The sequence below is a fragment of the Lutjanus erythropterus genome, chromosome 6, assembly GCF_056507025.1.
Source record: "Lutjanus erythropterus isolate fLutEry1 chromosome 6, fLutEry1.hap2, whole genome shotgun sequence".
Taxonomy (NCBI): domain Eukaryota; kingdom Metazoa; phylum Chordata; class Actinopteri; order Lutjaniformes; family Lutjanidae; genus Lutjanus; species Lutjanus erythropterus.
This window is the reverse complement of record NC_139322.1, coordinates 15,063,817-15,081,098: the sequence shown is the minus strand read 5'-3', so window position 1 is coordinate 15,081,098 and position 17,282 is coordinate 15,063,817. Positions and strand designations below refer to the sequence as shown.

The window sequence follows — 17,282 nt, the reverse complement described above, 5'->3', positions numbered from 1 at the left end:
TCATAATAATGCACATATGCGCCATCCATCAGCTGGTTACGAGCTAAACTGTGATGGCAAGATAATAAGCATATGTAAAATAAAGAGAATGAAAATGAAACACTGCAATCATGGCTGCAAAGGAGTGCAGCTCAGGAGGAGAAATGTTTTGAGCAGCTGTGCTGAAAATTAAGTGAACCGAGCACGAGGGCTAGTGGCCACTCCAAAGGCGGTGAAGTGTTCACCAAACCTGCTCGCACCAAACTACGCAAACACTTAGGTGGTGCTCGGGGAGCTCAGGGTTTTTCTGAGGTGGTACATGGTGTAAAAAGTTTGAGAACCCGCGGCCTAGGGCTTTCTGGCCCTAGTTTGCGAGAAAATCGACTAAACCCAGGTTCAAAAGGTGCCGGTGTGAAACCCCTGTAACCCAGAGCTTCCAATCCAATCACTGAGCTTCCCCTAAAACTGTTTGGAACCCTGAGGGGAGGACGCATCCCATTTTGAAAACCTGTGGATTAAGACGTGCCAAATTTGGCACTTTTATCACAAAGTAAATGCTGCTCCACAATTAGGGAATTTTGATCGGAAAATAAATACAAATCAGTTTGTTACAACAAACTGCCAAAGGTGCACAGTTTGGGCAGCATGCGTGATGACTAAGATTGTTCAAGGTAAAACCAATACATTGTAAATGATAAACCCATCAGATAAGGTTAAATATGTTCCAGCTAAGAAAGTGATGGTAACACAGAAAAGGGCAGGGCCTCATGTAAATTCACTGAATCATTAATGTGCCAACTTTTTTTTTTATAGCCATTATTGTCTTTCTTTGGAAGCATCTAACTGACACTCTTACATCAAAGAACAAGCAGGATGTCGGCGTGCTGCTCAGTTGCAGTGTCGATAATGATATAATTGGCTGTTACAGGAATTGAAGCTGAGTGTTTGGTTTCGAATTTGCCATATAAACAGTCTTTTCCTGCAGATATTGTTAAAACAGAGGCAGTAGTGTGAATGCTTTCAGGTGGAGTGCTTCAGTTTAATCATTAACCTCTATGCAGGTGAGTAGGTCAGTTAAGTGCACTGTTAGTGATAACCTATAATTTGTATTCATGCATATCTGCTGTACACTGTTGACCCTTAACACCTGCGTTAACTGTGTTCCTGTGGTCCTAATGTCCGGTCACTGTGCAATCAGAAAAATGCAAATTCACCGTGCCATGATAGCAATTTGCCCAAGGACCGTACTCTTAAACTCTTTATTTTATGATATACAACTATCTCCATGTGACTGAACTGACCTACATAAAGGGATCTTTGTAGGGAATTACTCTTCGTGTGGCATTAATGTTCAGTTGATACTGTTTTGACAGAATAAAATTCTAGTATTGACTTAAGCCTGTTTCACTTCCTGTAAAGTTATGTCAGCTTATATGAAAGTTGACAAGAGGCCAACTTTTACATCCTGAACTACATGTTTTGGCAGTAATGAAGGTTTTCACCTGGTCTACTATAAAGATTTATTTTAAGTGGGGGTTTACTTCCTTTTTAGTCCTGTTGAGCAGGTCTGTCACTGAGCTATGGAGTCTTGTCAGTGTTTGTGTGAGTTCTGTGAAACTCATTTAAAACAAACAGCTTTAAGAAAATGCAAAAAAAAAAAACATATAAAACATAGGTTTTGAATGCCGAACAACAGATTTCCGTAATATAGAAGCAGTTATTCTGTCATTTCTTGTCAACATGTCATTTCAGTAATCGTTTTTTATTTTATTAAAAGCATTCTTTATTATTTTCTATACAAAACTTTATAATGCCATCAATGTCAGGCTAATACATTGTTCATAGAAGCAGGATAAACAAATTATGGAGACAGCTAAGTGAACAAATACTGTTTTGAACTGAACAAACACTGAGCAAATCTTTCAGTGAGGGGTAATTAAATGCTCGTTTGATAAGTGCAGGTAAAATAACATGTTAAAACACAGATTTTTGGGTCTGATGCCGATACAAGGGAGTAAAACAAATCAGGTATCGACATGTCTTCTTATATTCTTTATATATACTCTATATCAGGGATGCTCAACTTGCTTTGCCTGGGGGCCAGTTTTGCAAAATGACAGGAGGCCATGGGGCCAGTCAGTAAACAAACATAAATAATAATGATATTTATCCAATAAAACAAATAAACAATAAAAGGCACATTACCCATCATTTAAAAAGAAACTTATTCTCAAATTAACTGACATATTAACTTAATTTATTAACTAAATTAACTTAGTGGATTGATGGATAAATCAGATATTTTACTGTATTAATAACTACAACTGCAATTTAATTGTAAATGCTTTGGTAACATTTGAAAGCGATTATACAACATTACACAGAGCTGGAAACTCTTCCATGATGCAAAAACTGAAATGCAGGAATGATTTATGAACCTGAACTGTTCAAACAGAATAAAGAGCACATTTCAGCTCTTTTAGTATAAAAAAAAAAAACAGGTCATCACAGAAAGATCAACCTAATTTATCCCATCATACAAAACTGTCATATATGTCCCTCCTTCCAGGGAAAAACACTGTGAGTCAAGTTATTTTTGTTATGAATTAGAAAATGGTCAGGGGCCAGATTTGGCCTGCGGGCTGCAAGTTGAGTATCACTGTTCTATATTATATTTATCCTTTAAAGGACCAGTGTGTAGGTTTTAGTGGCATCTGGGAGTAAGCTTGCAGATCGCAAACACCTCATCTCATTCTCCCCCCTCCAAGTGTGTAGTAGTGCTGTGCAATATATCGATACTGTGATATGAGACTAGATATCGTCTTAGATTTTGGATGTTGTTATATTCTGATATGGTGTAAGTGTTACATTTTCCTGGTTTTAAAGGCTGCATTACAGTAAAGTGATGTCATTTTCCACACTGACCAGACTGTTCGCACTGTTCTATTACTTTAAGAAAATGGATCAAATATACATGAAGTGCCTCTTAAACTAAAAAATAAAAACTAAAAAAAAACAATATGCTTTATGTTATGTAAAGGAAAAAAATATCAAATATCAGCCCACATCAGATAGCATATACAAATTACAACACGACTGATATTCTGTCCGGCTCTAAAAATAACACTGGCATATATATACTTTGTTTCTAGGAGGTAGTAGGCCTATATATATGTGCAAATATTTGATAACAGGGCTGCAGACAAACACAGTTTGTAACATAATATGTAAACACTTCAACACATGATCACATTAAATAACTGACAAATAGTCAAGCACACTTCAGTCCTTCAGTACACTTCATTTCCTCTTCTCACAGGGAAATCCTGGGACAAAGCTCATCCTAAACACACCGCTTGTGTAAAGAAAACCCTATGCAAATCTGCAAGTTCCTGTAAACAGCAGCCATACAGTTTATCACCTGTTCACACAACACTTTCACACATTAAATGCACTCAAAAAGAAAGTGAGGTATAATTTGCAACCAGATTTTCATAGTGGTTACCATATTTACAGGTAGAGGCAGGTGTTCACTATGGCTTCAGTCATGAATGCAACATAAAGAGCTCCTGTTAGAGGCTGATGGACGGAGTATTTCTCTTCTTAATATGCAAAACAAGTGGTGGCGTGTTTGGTGCGATGGCATCGAGTTAACCAACAGTCCTTGCAGAACATTTGGCACTCAGGTGACCACAATGGAACACCAGCTCCCGTGTCTCATGCACGTGTTGTGTTTCCAACAGAACAAGAGTCTGTCCCGCGTCAGACACATGAAACCTGAGATTAATGTGTCTCTGCTCTCCATGGTGACCCGTGGAGAGGTTCGTACTCTTGTGCAGTACCCATCGTTGCCGTGTTGCCTGCCAGCGGCAACTTGAGCCTGCTCTGTGTCTTATCTGACATCATTTTCACCGATGATGTGACACTCGGCCCCTGCATGTTCTTTCCTTGCGTCTGGGGCAGGAGTGTTTGCAGTCTTTGGGCCAGCTGGCGTGCCAGCCACACTAACCTCACTTTAGACAGCAGTCTGGGCCAGCAGTGCCAGCTGAGTTTACCCCTTTTAGTCCGTCCTCTCATCTCCCCCAGCTCCTGTATTAGACCCCTGAAATCCTGCGGTAAACAGTATCGAGGGACACCTCGGAACACCTTTGGGATGTCCCTGCTGTGGCAAAGCCCCTGAAAGTAGACAAGGGCCACTCCTTGACCTTTGCTCTCCTGCAGCACCCCCTCTAGGCAGGCCAGAGCAGCCGTAAACACAGGCGCTATCACTGTAGAGGGCTCCTTCTTGAGGTACCAGTCTTTATCATCACATAATTTAACACAACCTTTTTTCCCCGTAGCTTTCTCTTTTTTTCTTCTTCCATTCAATTTCAAATCCTCCTCCACCTCTGTTATTTTCTCACGTCTCACCTCTTCCTTTTTTTTCTCATCTTTGTCCCTATTCACCCTCTCCTCCCTCCACTTCTCATAGGTTTTCTTGGCTTCAGGACTCCAAATAATCAGCACTTTTCCTTGTGCCTTACGCACAGCTTCCCACTGCCCATAAAGCCAGGGAAGTGGACCCAGATCAGCCACTCCTGTCCCAGCCCCAGCCTGCGTTTGTGAGCCCAGGGCCCACAAAGCCATATGCACGGTGGCACTCAGCTCCCCCTGCAGGATCGAGGCTAAAGCACACACAGCAGAGATGTGAGCCGACTGCTCTGATGAGCACACAAGCAACACCGGCTTCTGGATACACAACCAACCTGGAGACATGAGAAAAGACAGGGGTGGAAAAAGATTGTTATTATTCATTATCCGCTGAACTTCAGTGGTTCCTATAAAATTGTAAATTTAGCATAGTTACTGTCAGGAGAACACCAATCAAACAAATTAATTGAGGCAATACAATAGTAGAATTAAAAGGTGGACTTTTAATTGTCCAAACAATTGAACCAAACAACCAGAGTTGGTAATTGCTGGAATAGTGGAAAAATTATCCCAGCCATCTTTGGTAGGTTTTTTTTTTCTGTCAAGTTTGAATGAAAACAAAGATGATAATGTTAAAATTACAGTTTTGCAAAGGGAGCCTGGTTGGTAGCAAGAGCGATAAAACTGCTGTTTCTGGTTAAACAAATGTATTTTACTCTTTCAACAAAAAAAAAGGTCAGTCTCTGAGGCAGTTACTACCATAACGTTGTCAGGCACTTATAATAACAATCTGAGTCTGTCCAGATGAAAACAAGCACTTTTAGAGGACATAATTTAATGGTGCACAATTGCCTAGAAGAATTACGTTGTCAGAAAATAGCAAAATATGGTACAGGCCCAAAAATCCCAAAGTTACACTTTAAATTGATTTGAAATCTGAAGATGGAGACATGCAACCACTCAGAAACACAAACAATGATTGTTCAAATGAAATGGCATTTAATGAACTAACCTGCTGCTCCACTCTTGGTAAGATGGTGGATGCAAGTCCCCAGTAATACAGCAACAGCCACAAATGTCAAAGCTGCCACAACATATAAACCACATCTCTTGTGTGTGTCTGTAGAAACACAGAAAAAGCATTGTGTGTCTGGTTACTTTGAAAGAATTGTGTGTTCCTTCATGCATGAACTGATACACAAAAAGGGGATGTGTTGATACACTTGTCACACTCACAGTCTGGGCACAGAATTCTTCTACCACGAAGAGCAGGATCTGACCGCCACACCTGCAGACAGGCAGATTTAAAGAGTGAGAGAAAAGGTAAAAGACACCCTTTTCTCAGTTTTGCACAAAGGTATGGCAGGTACTTTACCTGCACACAGGGTTTCTCAGGGAGAAAGAACAGGGGCACATTCATCTTTGTCTCAGTAGTATTCCCATCCTGTAAAATGGACAACAGGAGACACATAATTACTCATATTAACTTTAAATTATCAGTCTCTTTTTCTCCCTTCAGCTCTTTTTCCTGTTCAAACACATACATTCGCTTACCATAGTTATTGAATGGACCTCCCCCATGGTTGCACACCCACTCTCATTAAGAACACACAGTTGAGCTGAGAACTTCGCTGCAACAGAAGAGGTGAGAAACAAAACCACGCTCTGCCTGCCCGGTCCGATATTTACCTCCCACGAGGATGTATCTATGAGGGACAAGGAGAGATGGAATCAAATGGAGACTGATCACAGCTATTAACAAAATAAACTCTCTTTTCTCCTTTCTCTCTTTTTGACTCACCAGCTTGAAAAGGGCAGGAGATATTATGGCTGCCATGTAGAGAAAACTGCAAAGATGAAAAACAAATACGTGAATCTGCAACTAAAAAGACAGGCAACTGCACATATTTCAATGCTGATTCTCACCTTAAAACACATCTGAGGGTGTTTGTCCAATGCAGATGTGTTGTATTTCTGTAGGGGAGACACAAATGGTGTTTGAGAAAGCTTCAGGATAAGAGATAACACAAGATAAGGTAGAAAATTGGAAATTAGAAAATTATTGTGCCCGGATTCTACCATAACATAATAACAGTAATGGAGCAACAAATATAAAGTTAAATATAAAATGTTAAGTGTTTAAGGAGTAAATGCAAAGAAACAGTGCTTAATAGAATAACGGTGGAAGTAAAATCAAGTACAAAAAGTAAGCTAAAATAGAAAAAAATAGTATTATCAGTGATATTGAGAAGTAATAAAAAGTTATTTTACATGATAGAAATAATGAAAGAATAATATCGCACATGATACCAAAACATGACATTAAAAGAAAAATAATAAATCTTAAATCAGGAACCAATCACTGATACCACCAGCAGTCCTGTCAAACTTACAAAGTCCAGAAAACCTTTCTCTTCCTGCAGTGTGGAGTTGAGTACGGGTGTGCAGACGTGTTTGTGTTGCCTCCAGCAGAGGGAGGCAGAGATCTGCAGGCTGCTGGCTGGACACTTTGACCGCAAGTGGAAAGATGACCGAAATGGTATGACTTCAAAGGAGTCCCAAACATCTCTGACATCTGTAGAAGAAATGTGGACAATAGAGATGTTTATTTTTAACACTGTGACAACAACGGGCCTGACTGTGGTTTATCCAGGGGTGTAATTGTAGTAAACCTACTACATTTTAATTTACCTATATAAATACTGGTATACTGTATCAGAGTGGACACTATCAAGCTGATACATGACAGTACAACTATTTCACACCTTTTATAGCGTGGAGCCAAGAGAAAGTTATTAATCATACCCAGTCATACACATAAAACCAAAACTATTTCAAATAAGTTTTGGTTTTTTGCTTAAGTTTTGGGATTTTTGTCTCCGAAACTTCACCCGCCTTCAGAGTGCAATTGAGATGAATGAAACTAGGAGTAGTTTGACCATTTAGGGCAAACGCTTATTCACTTTATTGTCAAGAGTTAGATAAGGACATCAATGCCACGCCCTTCTCTACTCATTAAAGGGATAGTTCAGATTATTTGAAGTGGGTCAGAAACAAAAGGTGTTTTCACCTTTACTTTACATCAGATAGATTTTACTGGCAGGAAACCGCTGTTAGCCAAATATTGTTCTCCCTAAACCCACCAACTCCATAGGTGAAATCCCGAATTTGAACTTGCAGAACATGCTCTACAGCCATCTGAATCTGTGAGTTTGTTTGTGTTATTGTGTGACTTCAGTGAATCCAAATCCAAATCAGAACCCAAGTCACACAGTAACACAAACAAACTGACTGATCAGGGCAGCAAATACCTTTTGCTGCTGACCCTGTCCACAGCAGTTCATTGCCTAGCTTCCATTCTTGTTCTCCTCTCTGCTTCACCAAACTGGGGTTAAGCCGACTGCCGTCCACTGTAGCTAACACACTTACTGTCGATAAGTACTTCATATGACCCCACTTCAAATATAATGTACAACAACAAGGAAACTAAAGCAGCTTTTTAGTTTCCCGGAAAGGCTCCAGAAGCCACTGCTCCCAGATAAGAAAAAGTTCCAGCACATAACCCCCTGTAAAACCATAACTTATCATTTTCCAGGAAAAAACAGGAAGGCAATCAAAAAAATAAAAAAATATTCTAGTCTATTATAGTGACTAAATACTTTAAAATGTTGACCACTATGGGTCTCCATAATTTAGCCTCTATTATAAAGACTTTTTAATTTTTCCATCCTTTGTGACCTATTTTTCTGTGCCTGGATTGCCTTCCTGTTTATGCAGAGTTTACCATGTTGTCCAAGATCAACCAACATATTGTTCATCTACATTTCAATATACAGAGCAACCAGTCATTTCTCTTTTTTTTATCATTTTTATATTTCAAATTTTGTGCAACACATCAGGCCATGAGCTTAAGACGTGCTGGTAGGCAGAGTTTGTTACCTTTGGCTGTAGACTTATATGAACCCTACAGATATGAGATTGATATTGATCTTCTTATCTAATTCTTAGCAAGGAAGAAAAAAAGCATTTACTATCAAGCAGTGCCTTTAAATTTATGCTGCTTACAGGAATAAAACAAAATCACATTTGAAAACCTTAATAGCAGCTTGTCTTCCCAGAAACTGTCCTCTATTTATTTTTTATTAGTAGTTCCAGAGATAGGAAAGGGAAATAGTTCCAGTGAAAACATCTGTGGATCGTCTTGAATAGCTGGGTTTCTGAAAAAAACACAAAGTTCCCTCCACCTGTAGATCCTAAAACTGTGATACACATTAAACACAAAACTATCTGCATGGCTAGATAGCACTGGATAATTACGTCTCTTTGTAATTTTGCTGAACCTATCCTTTAAAAAGCAGCAATTTTAAAACTAATGATCTTCTCAGAATATAATTATATAAAATTATCGGTGTCTTGCTAAAAAAAAAAAAAACTGTGCTCTGAACAAAATGTCACAAAATAGCAAGTCTGTCCCTATAATTAATTCTAATAGGAAAAGAGGCTTGTGTACTAGTTTGCAGTACATCAGGAGTGTGAAAATCATCAAAGGAACCATAAGGAACTTAAGGAACTGTCCACTGGAACACTGGAGGGCTTTTAATTTGAAACAATCATAGGAAGTGTTGAGCCTTTATTCACGGCGTAATAAACAGGACAAACAGAAGTGGATAAAAAATGAAGCTTCATCCTAAAATATTGTAGTGGACTTACTTGGACTGACTAGTTTGTTAAGTTTTCTGTTTTATGTTCCAAAATGCAAATGTAACTTTTTGTTAGTGTTTGCACCATGTTCTCTGCAGAACATGACGGTTGTTGTTGGTAGCCTAATTCTCATTTTTGGGTTGATTTACAGTTTTATCCATTAGTTAGGTGGTAGTTACATTTTTCAATGCCAGCTGTATTTTGTTACTATGTTGTAAATTCCTTGTCCTCTGTTAAAAGTCACATCACTGAGAGCTGCTGTATATCTCTGTTTGAGGAAATGCAGTATGTATTTTATGTTAGAGCTTTAATCGGGCCCGACAAGGCCAAAGCCCAACAAAATTCTGTCCAAAACTGAGCCTTATTCACATATTTCGGCCCAGACCTGATTACAGCTCAACATTTTTCTTAACAAGTTTCCCTCTATCCATCATACCACTGGTTCAGTGTTTTTGTTGTGCACATTGTCAAAGTGTTTCCACACCCCAGACTTCACTTGCGCTTTCTGCTGCACAAAGACGCTTTAATCACCTGAGGCCAGGTGATTAACCTGATGTGACCTCCTCCTTTGTCTCTCTAAGGGTTGGAGTTATTCAACACCTGCAAGTCTGCAACAGATCTGACTGAGATGACACTTTGTTTATAGTGAACACCCACGATACAATGGGTAGAATAATGCTAATGACAATGACAATTATACTACTACTGCTACAAGGCTGTCAGTCCTCTGCAGCAGCCGCTGGTTCGACGCCTGCAGCCCATTTGCTACGTGTCATCACCTCTTTCCCCTCCCTCCTTTCCATATCTTCAGCTGTCCCTATCAAATAAAGGCAAAAATGCCCAAAAATAATCTAGCTGTACACAACCAATAACCAACTGTTGATATACAGTGAACCCTGTGAACTGCAGTGCAGCTTTGATGCATCAAAACCACATTTTCCCCTGAAGCTGGAAAAAAAACATCTAAATGGGTCATATTTTAAATGCTCATGATTCAAAGCTTAGGTCACTGTGGTAAAGGCCACTCTCTGCTCATTTCCTGTGTTTCTTGTAAAGCCTCAAATGTGGAACGGCCTTGATCACAACAGTAGGAGATGTGATCGGTAACTTGATCAGACGGCCAGTAAGAATAAGATTAACTTCTCACACTGTAGAAACCTACATTAGATTAGCCATATATTTAAATGACTCTAAATTGCAGACAGTGGTTGTGTTATCTGTTAATAATTGACACAGACAGGGTTATGAACTGTAACAACATCTAAAACATAGTCTTTGACACCATCCATGTGTTTCTGAATCATGGGAAAAAGTGTCGCAGTTGATAATTACATAACAATGGTACAACAACAAAAACTCCCTACAAGATGTTTTTATTTTCAGTCTGACTGTGACATGAATCATCTGTGACACTCACCTGCGAGGCTTTGATTTGGAAATGGACACTTTGTATGTCGCGTGGCATCAGTATGGGTGTAATATGCCTGTAAATGCAAACAAGACATGTACGGACATGAAAAACAGAAAAAAAACGACACTGACTTTATCAGTGAATAAAGCTGAACGTACCTGCACGCAGACACAGGGCAGCAGGTACGGGATGTTAAGGACACCTGATCGAGACTGAGATGGATCAATCTGAACAGAAAAAAACAAATACATTACAGGTGTGTACAAACAAAGTGCGTTTGCGCAACTAAATGTCCCTTGGTTACTTACAGTAATTGGGGCGGACGTCCCACCCATGCAGTGGTGTGAATTTTTTTTGTAACACCATTTGGTGAGGACTTTTTCTCCAGGCTTCACAGTGACAGTGATGGATTTAGATGTCAGATTCACAGACAGATCAAAGTCTGGTATGGGATCTGAGTGGCACACAAACAACAGAATATGTTCATCACCAATTTACAGGTCAAAATGGACAGACAGGTGATACAACGATGGAAAAACCTGAGCAAGAGAGAGTGTGGAGAAGACATACAAATCAAAACCAAGTGTTTTCTGAGATGATAAACATCTGATTGTTTTCTTTTCTTTGTTTGCTGAATGATGTGCATGAAAATTACATGAATCATATACTACAGCTTCCCCACACACCAGATCTAAACCAAGACGGGCACATATAGATGATTTTGGACAGATGTATGAGACAGCATTCTCCAGTGACATAATCATAACACCAAATGTGAGTAAATGAGTATCGTTTAGAAAAACTCAGTTTGATTTGTTCAGGAAAGTTCAGTGTTCCCCCTCATGAAGCTGATTGGTAGACTGAACAATCTGGGCCCGAATACCACACTCTGCACTTGGATGTTGAACTTCCTTACTAGCAGACCGCAGACAGTTGGGATTGGCGGCCTCATCTCCTACACTCTAGTCATGTCAAGTCAAGTCTAGTGTCTTCAACAGTTTTAAGTTCCTGGGAATCAACATCACGCATCTCCCTCCTGGTAAAGAAGAATCTGCTGTATTTCTTAAGGAAACGTAAGAAGTCAAAATTACTGTGAATTCTTAAGAAGTCAAAATTACTGTGCCAAGTTCTTGTAAACTTCTACAGAAGAACAACTGAAAACATCCTGAACTGGAAAGATCACAAACTGGCATAGGATGTGCATGACCTAGGACAGAAAAAACTCTACAGAAGGTCAATTAAACAGCCCAGAACATCACTGGAATATGAGGGACCATGATGGAAGTAAGTCTTTGAAGTCTTGCTTGTTCTTGCTTGTTGAAAAAACTTAACTAAATTGGTATCCATGTACGGAGCATCAGTGATATCTGGGAGAGAAGGTTGCTGTGCAGAGACAAGACCTGCCCCAGCTACAGCCTGTTCACCCTGCTGCCATCAGGCAAGAGATACAGAAGTATCTGCTACTGTACCACCAGACTGAAGAACAGCTTCTTCCCTCAGGCTGCTCAAATCCATATAAATTAGTTTGTTCTATATTTTTATTCATCTCTACAATCAATTCCAATAAATCAACCAATTGACCAGAAAGGGAACTATAACTTAACCTTGTTCTAAATGATAAATAAATCACAGTGTGGCCTTGAAAAAAAAGCTATACCAAGAAGTGTGTGGTTAACAGCTGCAACAGTGTGTGGATGGTTTTGTTTTCACCTTGTGAGTGTGTTTGTGTCATCATGGTAAACTGTGGTCCTAGAGACACCCACTGTAGCGGGAACTACCACAGAGGTGGTTCTGGATACTTTGGTAGGCGACGTCTGCGGAATCATTTTGCCAACAGGAAATTATAGCCCCATACTCTTACAAGTACTCCCAGCGGGTTAACAAGATCGCTGTTGCCATGATGACACATTATTCACCACGAAACAGGAAGTTGCTGTAACTTGAGTGTACGGCGTGGCTGATATTGATTTCACTTTATAAGTCTGTGAGTGTGTGTGTGTGTGTCATCATGGCAAACTGTGGTCCTGGAGACCCCTACTGCAGCAGGAACTACAACAGAAGTGTTTTTGAGTACTTTGCCAGATATTTATATGTCTGTCTGTGGACAGATTTCGTCAGCAAAACAACATCACAGTCAAGCAAGATGCAGTCACAAAACTTAACAGGTGTGTAGATAAGATAAAAAACAAAGCTGAGTTTGAAGATGTGGCTGTGGCCCTCCTACTTTACTCTCCAAACGTGGTCCATATTGTTTTAAAACTTTAATTTATTCAGCAAAGTTTCACTGGAAGGAAGACAGATGGCCTCTCTTTTGCAGGACTGCCCTGATCACATTTGCACAGATACACACATTCACACAGCAGGCTAGTACAACTACAGTCTGATCTGTGGCCACTGAGGGGCTGCACAGGGTTGTTTGGAGCTAGGTGTTCAAAGGCAGCTCAGTGGTGGTGACTGTTGCAGATGTTTATCTTTCACCCATATATCAAAAGGAGAAAGTGCACCAGAATCCAATATGTCTTATGCTGAAGCTGATGTATTGAAACCTGGCCAAGGAGAATGAAAGAAAAATCAGTACACGCTTTGTCCTGATGCTCCCATCAATTCTTTTGTTTGATTTGTTTGCAAATCCAAAACAAAGGAGGTTCAAATGTTCAAGGTCTGAGACCACAGCTCAGCACCTTTTCCTCCCATCTCTCAGGGTCAGTGATATCCTATTTCTGATGCAGTTATGTCTGCTCCGTTCAGAGAAACAAGGCAAACACATCTCTGACCTTGGCTGCCATAGCAACACTATCAGGGACTACCTCTTGTTTTCCCCAAAAGGAAAAGACGGCTGCATCTACTGTCTCGAAGCGAGACAATGTGTCTGTTAAGAGTACGTGCAGTACTAAGTACTACACAATTAATCATCAACTACCAAAACTGCAATAGGGCCAAGTGCAATATCCAAATCTCAGAACTTGCAATTGATTGATAAAGAAAATTTGCGTCACAATTTTAATGAAGTACTGTAGTGCTGCAGGGATGCCCTGGCCTACGAATCTTGTTCTCCAGATATATAAACAAACCCCAATAAATGTCACTTTTTTCAGCAATATTGTGATGTAAAAATGATCATTCCGTTTAATTGTGAATGACATGCAATTGCAATATCTTGCTGGGTTGCTGAAACATCATGAGCACGGCAAAAAAATGAGGAAAAGGAAATACTGCAGAGACCCTGCCCTCTGCAGATACAAAATGTTGAAGGTTATAGCTCTAATTTGCTACCCATCTTAAACAGGATATATATCACCAGACTATGACACTGTCTTTGTGCTTAACAAGGCGCTCTGATGGAGAAAGAATGTATGAAAAAAGCAAAGGGAGATTTAAATTGAAAGGAATGAAACCAAAGAGGTAAAACATCATAAACGCACTACCTGGTACTGTGTAACTGATGTTGCAGTGGATTGATGCTGTGTTGTAGGACACGGAAACAACACGGTTTGCTTCAGCATTGACACAGTCGTGTACAACCTCCCACTGGAAAGAAAGAAAATATACAGATTCACCATCATAAAATCATCCTCTCTATATTACAGAGACCTGAAACAGTAAATATTCTTACCAGGGCAAAACTGGCATTGCTATGTGACACCGCCTCCGTGGCACCCATGTCACACCTGACTCGGGTTTCATGTCGTCTTTTTTCATTGGCACACTGAGAAAGAGAGAACAGAAAAAGTGATATGAACCCTTCTCGAACTACTATTAAATGTTGGCTAATAATGATATTCGATATATACAGAGTTTTGGGGGTGGTGCAAAGACAACAACCTTTTTTTTCTTTTTCTTCATTGTAGGACAAATTGTCTCTTTGACTGGGGAGAGAATTTCAATCCTCGGGGCCTTACAGAAGTCTGGAGGAAAGCAGAGTGACTTTTCACCGGTTTGTCAGGCATGAGACAACGGACAATGGTATGATAGTAAAATGTACACGACAGTTCGTTGATTTGACTCCATACCATCAGCCTTCATCCAAGCACGGACGGTTACACATTCGGCGTAAATCCCTCCAGAATCCTGGTGCCGGACTGAGGTCAGTTTCAGAGGGCAGTGTCCCTCAACGTAACCTGTCCAGAGAGACAGACAGAGGAGAGCATAAGGACAAGAAGTGGCACATGTGGCTTTTTCCACATGTAGTCCCTGAAAGGATGCTGGGGCCTATGATGTGAAAAAAACAACAACTTACCAGTCAGATTTCCCACCTAAATTAAGGACAACGGAAAGACAACATAAGAGTAGGAAATATGAAGCATTCGTTAAACAGAATAGGGATTCTCCCAGTGAAAGAAGAAATCTGTAATATATGTACTGCAATGAATCATAAAACGAGCGTGATGTGTCATTAGAGATTAAGGAAACAAGTTAAACTGACGTCAAGTTGGCTCCACTTGACGTGAACGCTACAGCCGCGGTGCCCCCTTTAGAAATTTACATGCCAGATCAAATTAATGCAGAATTTTCGCCAAATGAGTTAGGGTCTGTCATGTCGCCAGAAATCATTAATCTGGCAGGAGAAGCAGATGTTTCTCCTGCTTCTGGAGAGGATAATGTTTGCATGTACAATGGCTACACGTTACTCCTTTAACCATCGTATATTTATCACATTGTTTTGGTATCAGTGTTTTGCATTTCTAGCAGCAAATTGCTGCCACACCAGAAAAAGAAAAATGGATCAGTCGCACATTATAACATGAACAGTTCATTGCTACAACAAAGGATATTGTTAGAGCTGCAACAACTAATTCATTATTGATCAGTTATTAAATTAATTGCCAACTAATTTGATAATCAATTAATCTGTTTGAGTAATTGCTCAAGAAATGTCTTAATTGTGAATACTTTTTGGTTTCTTTAGTCCTTGATGACAGTAAACTGAATATAATATATAATATAATACACAAGACAAGGTCATCATATTGGGCTTTGGGAAACGCTGATTGTTATTTTTCACAATTTTTCCTGTTATAACAATAAAGTTATTGTTATTGTTAATGACCAGTAAAGGTGCAAGGTGATTGCTTATGTCTTGTATTAGTAATCTGAATTTGAAAAGTAATGAGTAACTGAAGTTGTTGTAAAAATCACAAATTTCCCTTTTGCTGAGATGTAGTGAACTGGAAGTATAAAGTAGCATAACATGGAATTACTCAAGTCAAGTACAACTTCTTCAAATTGTACTTAACTTCAGTTATTGAGTAAATGTACTTAGTTACTTCCCACCACTGGTTATTACGTAAAACATTTCATGTTGTAACATGATAACTTTTTGTTATAAAATAAAACATTGCCTGTTATCAAGTTATTACACAGCTCTGTAAAATACTGAATTCTGATTCGTGAGTCACGGCATTCTAAGATCTGTTAACAGACTGATGCTATGGATTTTCTTTTAGTAAGTAGCCATGTAGTAAGTGGAATAATGAACAGTGAGCAGGTCATTATGGTGAAATAAACAGTGACAGGCGATGCTTGGTCTTGAATCTGAACCTGAAGAGATTTATTTTGCTGTGCATTATACACGCTTTTACCAAAAATTTAATAATTTGAGAAAAAAAAATATTGATTTAAAAATGATTTTATCTGCTCTGTTATGGATGCAGTCTGTGATCAGAACTGCATCCACAACAACTGTCTGTTCTTCATAGCAACTGAGTGTTATACATAGCAACAGTCTGCTATAAATAAATAACAGAACTTAAAAATTTTGTAATTGACCAATTCAGAATTAAGCACTTAACAAAGCTGTGTAATAATGCAAAACATACCTTTCAGAGTGATTCAACACCCTGATGCAGGGTTTATTTTGCAATAATGATCCTCTCACTGTACAATATGCCTTACAAAGATCTGTTTAAGTTCAATTTATAACAATGTAAGTTATTCTGTTATTATCAGAATCAAAATCATTAATACTTTATTGATCCCTGGGGAGAAATTGTTCCCATTTCATCTGCTCCCATTCAAAAATCTAAAAATATATCGCATAGAGCAAGTAGAGGAAAATATAGTCTAGATATCTAAATATAAATAGGTGTGTGAAAATATCTGTAAGATATGTACAATCTGCTACCAAAGAGACAACTTGGCAATAATAGATAATAAAACAAAATCTATACAGTGAGAGTATGAACGTGAAAATCATCACCTTAACTTTTCAGGTTATATAGCGTGATACTGATCCGTTTTTCTGGCGCGGAAGCAATACGCTGCCGTATTGGATGTGATAAACTTAATTACAGTGATTACCCCCATTATTCGCACTGCACGTGCACGAACATGATGGTTATAGATGTGAGGAAACGTGTTGGACTCACCTGACATGTCGTTGTGGTACATTCCAGCAGCAGTGGAGAGACCACGATGGCAATAAACGCCACCGTGATGTCAAGACGCATTTTAAACATCTAAAACAGCCAAATTAGATTAGTTAGATTTTTTTTTTTTTTTTTTTTTTTGCACAATTAACAGCCAGACTCTCGTGCCCTCGTGAAAAGATAGATCTTTCGCTGATCCATGTGGCTGGTTTCTGATGGTGAGGGTAAAAAAAAAAAGTTGTGTAAAGATATCGTCTGTGTTCAGGAGATCGGGGATCCCCGAGGAGCGACAGGTGCTCTGCACGATTTCTCGGGTTATGATCTGCTTCTAGTGTTTTTAAGTTCCCACGTCACGTCGAGCGACTTCACCATGAGGGCGGTGGTTAAAAACATCTTTGCTTGAATGACCGCAGCCA

General features: G+C 39.3%; 1 protein-coding gene across 1 annotated transcript; it reads right to left on the bottom strand.

Annotated features, from left to right (window-relative positions):
• Positions 1–3,062: 3,062 nt before the first annotated feature.
• On the bottom strand, positions 3,063–17,282 carry LOC146325032 (uncharacterized). Its single transcript, XM_084720772.1, is given in 17 exon segments — positions 3,063–4,724; positions 5,402–5,509; positions 5,626–5,677; positions 5,765–5,833; positions 5,944–6,095; positions 6,191–6,236; positions 6,316–6,363; positions 6,783–6,964; positions 10,508–10,574; positions 10,660–10,728; positions 10,810–10,955; positions 13,927–14,029; positions 14,115–14,207; positions 14,324–14,406; positions 14,512–14,619; positions 14,739–14,754; positions 16,867–17,282. Coding segments are annotated over 17 exon segments (2,415 nt in total). The 5' UTR covers positions 16,957–17,282; the 3' UTR covers positions 3,063–3,741.